Below are 7,198 nucleotides of genomic sequence, written 5' to 3'. Positions count from 1 at the left end.
CCAGAATTGAGGGCATGTATTAGATCTCTCTCTGAGGAAGGGATGGGAAAGAATGAGGAAAAAAAGGTGGAGGAGGAGAGAGAAAAAAGGGAAGGAGGAAAGGAGGAAGGAAAGAAGGGGAAGAGACGGAGAGACAAAGATAGAGACAGACAGAAACAGAGACAGAGTGAGCATAAACCTGGAGAGCTCTGGGCATATTTGGAATCCAAGATTTTTAATAGCTGGATATTTGATCACAACTAATTATAACACATTCCCAGCTCCACAGCTACTCCCCATTACTAAGAGGAGGTTGATCTGCTAACGAGTCTCCTTAAGGCAACCTTTATGTCCTTATTTCTCAGACTATAGATGAAAGGATTCAACATGGGAGTGATCACAGCATACATCACTGAGGTGATTGAGTTCTTCCAGGAAGAGTGGGCAGTTGAGGAGCTCAAGTACACTCCAAAAACTGTGCCATAAAATAATGAAACAACACAGAGGTGAGATCCACAAGTGGAAAAGGCTTTATACTTTCCTCCAGGTGATTGGACTCTCAGTATGGAAGAACAAATCTTAGTATAAGAGAAAAGGATCCCTGTGAGAGGGACAACACCCAGCAAGCTGGTTGCAAAATACATCAAAATATTATTAATGAAGGTGTCAGAACAAGACAGTTTCAGAACTTGAGAAAGATCACAGAAGAAATGTGGGATGTCATGGTCTTTGCAGAAGGAGAGTCGTGTTGCCATTATGCTGTGAAGGAGGGAGATTAGAAGACTTACAGTCCAAGACAACAGAACCAGAAGGCTACAGAGTTGTGGGCTCATGATGGACACATAGTACAGAGGGTGACATATGGCCACAAAGCGGTCATAGGCCATGATGGTGAGGAGCAAATTGTCCATGCAAGTAAAAACCATGAAGAAGTACATCTGGGCAAGACAGCCAGCATAGGGGATGGCCTTTCTGTGTATCAGGATGTTTCCCAGCAACTTAGGGACAGTAGTGGATACCAAACACAAATCCACAAAGGACAGGTTGGAAAGGAAGAAGTACATGGGAGTGTGGAGCTGGGAGTCAGAGACAATGGCCAACATAATAAGAACATTCCCAACTATAGTGACCATGTATATGCCCAAGAACAACCCAAAGAGAGGCATTTCTTGCTCTAGCTTCTCAGAAAATCCAAGAAGGAGGAATTCTAAGTCATGAGTTTGGTTTACTGCTTCCATGTGAATGATAGGTCTGCAGAGAAAAAAATGGAAGAATAGAAAATGGAAATTGTTCACAATATAAAGAGACTGTAGGACAGGGACTTTAAGACTTCAATTTTGATTACAATTCTGTCATTAACTACATTGTGATCTTGAGGAAGTTACTTCTCTCAGTCTCAATTTCTTCACCTAAAAATGAAGGCACTGGATAAGATGATGTCATCTTGTGTCCCTTCAAGTTCTCACAGTCTATGAATTCCACTAACCACATTTAAAATGTGGTATTATATAATGTAGGCATTATCTGTGAAATTACAAAAACTGCTAAGAAATGTGCTCGGTGGCCAAAGCTTAGTATATCCAATTTCCAGAGCCATCCATAGGGAGAGCAGAAATATGGCAGGAAAACAGGACAAGTCCTTTTTATAATGGAAAAAAAATTTAGGACTAAGGCACAAGAAGCAAGTAAAGCAGGGATTCTTAACCTTACTTACTGAGTAATGGACCTACCTACTTGGCAATCTGGTGAAGCCTATGGATCTTTTCTCAGAATAATTTTTTAAAATAATTGAAAATGCTGAATTTCAGTTAGAAATTCAGAAAATAAAGATTTTGTTTTTCTCACCCAAGTTCACACAACTCATGAAATCTTTCTAAAATTACTCTCCAACCTTGTAAGGAAACAATGGATCCAGCTTAATAATTCCTGAAAGAAAGAGTCATTTAAAGCATGATCCATTATTATAGTAGGAGCATGGTAACAATTCATTATCAAAATGGGTAGAATAAGCAGAGACTAGAAGTTAGAAAAAGAACAAAATCATGAAATCAAATTTAACTCTGCTTCAGTCTTAAATCTAGAGAGTGAAACAATGCCAGTATAGTCTAAGGTTTATAAAAAAATCCCAATAATGCAGACATATGACAGTTTGCCTTAAACATTGGATTCATTATTCAGGCATTTTCAGAAGGTTATCAAATCAAAAATACTATGTATTAGGCACAGCCCTGGATGGAATGATTATCAATGTATGGAAATTATAGAGGCAAATTTTGGCTCTGATTCAGACAGAAATTTCTAGCAAGTATATCTGTTCATTAAATGAATAAAATTCTTAAGCAAGTTCCTAGTCACTGAAGGCCTTCAAGCAGAGACTAAATGGGCATTTGTCAGGGGTACTACCTGTTGTTATCTTTTACTTTTCCTTTCCAATAATAATAATAACAATTTGTAAAGTAATTTTAAAATATTATCTCATTTGGTCCTCACAACTCTAAAAAGCAGATACTATTATTATCTCCATTTTACAGATGAGGAAACTGAGGCAGACAGAAGTTAAATGACTTTTCTAAGGTCACATAACTAATATGTATCCAAGATCACATTTGAACTAGCTATTGTGGGGAGTTCTAAATGAACTGATATATAATAAAATATGAAAAAGCAAGAGAGTAATATTTACACAATGACTAAAACAATGTACAGAAACAGATTCCCTCAAGTGGAGTTAAAAGTTGAGTAATGGGAAAAACCAGTGAGAAAAGTCCAGTAAAAGAGAGATGAAGTCTTCCTCCTCTCTATATACAGAGAGATAGTGGATAGCTGTGTCTCGATATTATATCCATATCAGATAACAGCCTCTATATTTGAAGCTTTTATTTAATTTTTCTTCTTTGTCAGATAGGAGGTTCCTTCTTGATCTAGGATGAAAAATAGCCTTCCCCAATTCCCCTGAATCTTAATGATTTTTTTTCTCTGAGATTACCCTAAATTACAAATGTATATACAATTTTTGATATGATGTCCCTCTCCCTGCCCCACTCCAACCATTAGATGGTGAGCTTCTGCAGGGCAGGAACTACTTTTTTACCCTTTCTTTATTTTTCTTCGGGCACTTAGTACAATGTCCAGCACTTTTGTTTGTTGTAGAGTCTTGCTGACTCCAGGCCATGCACCCTATCTATCCAATGAACCACCTAGTTGCCCTGTCCAGCATATAATAGACACTGAATAAACACTAGTTAACTGGCTAAAATGACCTTGATGTAAAGACAAAGGGCATCAATAAAATGTATTTTTAAATGTTTAGGAGCTGAAAAGACTTGAGTTTACAGTCTCAGAACCAGAAGAGACCTTCCAGGAAAAAAAAAATAATATCAGAGCTAGAAGAAATCTTAAGATAATACATTCAGTACTTTACAAACTTTAAAGTGCTATGTGATTGCTAATTATTGTTATTATTATTATTAAACATAAGAAAACTAATGCTGAGAGAAATTAAGTGATTTATTTAAGGTCAAATAATTGATGTTTGAGGTGGGATTTGGATCCAAATTTTCTAACTTCAGAGTTAGTGCTCTGGAGAATACTGAGAATAAAATAGATATAATTGTTATTACCTTTATGAACTTAGGAAAGTCACATAACCTCTATTTCTTCATGTACAAAAGGTATAGTCAGGGAATTGGAATACATGAATAACTGTTAAGGTGTCTTAAAGGGTATGCTGATTAATTTAACAAATGGTTCTATGAAAAAAAAGTACACAAATGACACATTTTAAGTTTTCATTTTCATTATTAACATTTTCTCCATCACTTTCTTATGTCTAGATAATCAAGAAAATGAAACTTCAAGCTCTTAATTTTGATGATTTCAGAGTTCTAAATTCTTACAATGAAAATTTAACAATTGGTTCTGGAAAACTGATCTGATCCAGCTCCAACATACTCCTGCTTATACTCTAAATATATGATCCTAAAACAAAGGTTCTATTCTTGGTTTTGTCACTGATTCACTATTTGAGATGATGAGCAAACTGTTGTCTTTCTTTGGGATCGATTTTCTATAGGTGTAAAAAGAGAGGTTTGGAGAGATAATAATTCTTAAGATTTCTTCTAGCTCTGATATTATTTTTTTTCCTGGAAGGTCTCTTCTGGTTCTGAGACTGTAAACTCAAGTCTTTTCAGCTCCTAAACATTTAAAAATACATTTTATTGATGCCCTTTGTCTTTACATCAAGGTCATTTTAGCCAGTTAACTAGTGTTTATTCAGTGTCTATTATATGCTGGACAGGGCAACTAGGTGGTTCATTGGATAGATAGGGTGCATGGCCTGGAGTCAGCAAGACTCTACAACAAACAAAAGTGCTGGACATTGTACTAAGTGCCCGAAGAAAAATAAAGAAAGGGTAAAAAAGTAGTTCCTGCCCTCCAGAAGCTCACTATCTAATGGTTGGAGTGGGGCAGGGAGAGGGACATCATATCAAAAATTGTATATACATTTGTAATTTAGGGTAATCTCAGAGAAAAAAAAATCATTAAGATTCAGGGGAATTGGGGAAGGCTATTTTTCCTCACAAGTTCAGAAGTAGTTGCTTTTATTATACCCACTTTATAGATGAGAAAACTGAAGCAGACATAGTTTAAATAACATGTCCAGGATCACACAGCTAGTTTCTGAGGCAAGATTAAATTCCAGCTTTCCTGTACTCTTACCTACTGTACTGCTTTCCAGATCTAGATCTGTAAGCCTATTCTGTGCTTACCACTAAGATGAATAAACTAGGATAAACACACTAGAAGACCAGTCACAATGTGTTGGCCCATCAAGGTCTTCTCTTGAACCTGTCCAAGTAGTATTCCTATTTTCTTCTAAACTACTTAACATCCCCACCACCCAATTCTTGACCTTCTTCTCATTCCAAGACCTCCTTATACCTTCTCCTTGCCATAATACCTAGAAAATCTCCCTTCCAATATGTAGAACTCTGCCTTGTCTCACAGAAAATGCTCTCTCTCTCTCTCTCTCTCTCTCTCTCTCTCTCTCTCTCTCTCTCTCTCCCTATCAACTTCTATTAGGGAGAAAAGTCTTCCTTCCACTTTCCACACTTATCTCCCCAGACTGAGCCCCATGAAAGTTTGTCCCTGTGGGCAATCTACCTGAAGGGCTTCTCACAGCTCTGTCTTATATAGTCAGATCCTCATGGGACACTCATAGTTAGCCTCCGAACTCTGCCTCTGGATGTAGAGTCCATGGCATATAGCTCTGATTGGGCTCCAAGTTGGGGCAGTTGAGATTTGACTGGCCTGAGCTGTGATCTGGGCACCAGACAAAGCTTGACTGAAATGGGCTAAAGTCTACTGGACTGTGATCTCTGCTGTAAAAATAACAAGGATTACCTATATTTCTTTAGCGATTTACCGTCACAAAATACTTCCACAAATCTTGTCTCAGCAGGAACTGACATAAAAACATAAGCAGAATAGGGCTTATGGTTGTTATTATTGGGTGGCTTATCTGATTCATCTGGGAAGGGCTAGCTATAATCCCAATCACCAGACTGCTGTGGGCACACTTTCAGTCTAAGATCCAGTGAGAGAAAGTCAATTGACTGAGGTTCCAGAGCTAGTCAGTGACAGTGGTGAGATCTGAATCTCAGTCACATCAATTTGATTCTAGGGCTCTTTCTACTACCATTCCCTAGCTCCCTAGGCTGGACCTGGATCTGGGCTCTGGGCTGTAATCTAGGTTCAGGGTATGTGAAGATCGTGTATTTTAAGATCAGCACGAGACAGGAACTTGTACCTTTCTTGGCAACACATTCTTGAGTTTCTGAGGGAGAATAGACTGCTCTCATTCCCTCCCCTCATTTTTCAATCTCCTTCACCCAGTCACTTACAGGGCATCAAAGGGGAACCAGGTTTGATGGACTCTGCTTCTGTTCTGGCTTATTGACAAGGACAAGGAAGGCAGCAGCTCTAATAGCCTCAGGCATAGTGACTGGTGTCTCTGGAAGGCATAAGTGGACTCTCTCTTTACCTGAAACAGATGATTTGTGTACCTAGGCAATGGAGGGAATAGGAGAAATATTTACAGTTTCTGGAGCCTAACAGGCCAAATACCCTCAGCTCCTCATTAGAAAGGGGAAAAAAAGAAATATAAATTATCTTTCCTTTCCCTAAGCAACTTAGTTCCCTGTGGGACAAGAAATCCTGGCAGAAAACTTCCTAATGCTGAGAGAGCATGACTTCTTTGGCTTGTTGTAGACAGTATTCATAATTTGTTGAGGGGTTGTTCTTGATCACCTTTGAATAGAGACAGGACAAAGAAAAAAGGTCTGATAGAGCAAAAAAGTAAAAAATAAAAAGAACAAAAGATGTCAAAGGAATGAAAAGAGGACAGATGAAGGAGTACATGTAGTTAACTATCCCCATTGAATATATTGAAATATGAAATATGACAGCTACAGGTAAGTTGTATTTAAGACTCATATCTCACATATTAGATAGAACATGTTCTATACATCCAACTTGAACTCACAGACCATATTTAATTTTGCTTTGTATCCCAAGAACCTAGAATGCTATCTTGCATATAACAAGTGCTTAATAAAAGCCTATTGAATTATTCTGAATTGGATAGGATATGACAGGACAAGGATGAACGGAAGTGAATTGGATTGGAATTGGATATGATCAAAATAGTCTAACTAGACTAGATTGGGGCAAGAAAGCTAAGCCACCAGTTCTAGCAATGGAATGTATCAGTTATTCAAAACACAGGTTAGATGGGTAAAGAAGTTGTTCTAAACCAGGTTGGTCACAATAATTTTCAGGGTGCCATCCATATCATAGAAAGGTTTTAAAATATATTCTTGGGGAAAGTACCCCCACAAATGAAATCATAGATCTTTAATATATTGGAGCAAGTATGGAATTAATCTGACTGTGTTTTGGAATAGCAAAAGAGATATTTATTGCTGAGGAATCCCTTGATTGTGGGAAAAATTAGGAAGTATGTTAAGGTTGAAGGATCAAAAATAGAGGGCAAGAAAAGTGCAGAAGATTTGCAAGAAAGGAGTCTCCTCTGGAAAGGAAATCTCCAACTGACACTCCCCTCTCAATCTTTTTCAACTGACTGACTTACTGAGGCTCTAAGAGCTTCTTTATCAATGATCTCTTAAAGGTGTGAACCCAAAGGTTGACTCCTCCTCTG

At 37.7% G+C, this 7,198-nt stretch overlaps 1 protein-coding gene across 1 annotated transcript; it reads right to left on the bottom strand.

Annotated features, from left to right (window-relative positions):
* Positions 1-281: 281 nt before the first annotated feature.
* Positions 282-1,217, bottom strand: LOC100924993 (olfactory receptor 7C1-like). The gene has a single exon (XM_003763085.1). It carries the CDS (start codon positions 1,215-1,217, stop codon positions 282-284), a length of 936 nt encoding a protein of 311 aa, XP_003763133.1.
* Positions 1,218-7,198: the final 5,981 nt, after the last annotated feature.

The sequence above is a fragment of the Sarcophilus harrisii genome, chromosome 1 (assembly GCF_902635505.1).
Source record: "Sarcophilus harrisii chromosome 1, mSarHar1.11, whole genome shotgun sequence".
In the NCBI taxonomy this organism is placed as follows: domain Eukaryota; kingdom Metazoa; phylum Chordata; class Mammalia; order Dasyuromorphia; family Dasyuridae; genus Sarcophilus; species Sarcophilus harrisii.
The sequence above is the reverse complement of the archived record's forward strand: the minus strand, read 5'-3'. Positions and strand labels throughout refer to the sequence as shown.

Bases quoted from the DNA above. Each gene is read 5' to 3' on its own strand.
- LOC100924993 (XM_003763085.1), bottom strand. From the start codon at position 1,217: ATGGAAGCAGTAAACCAAACTCATGACTTAGAATTCCTCCTTCTTGGA.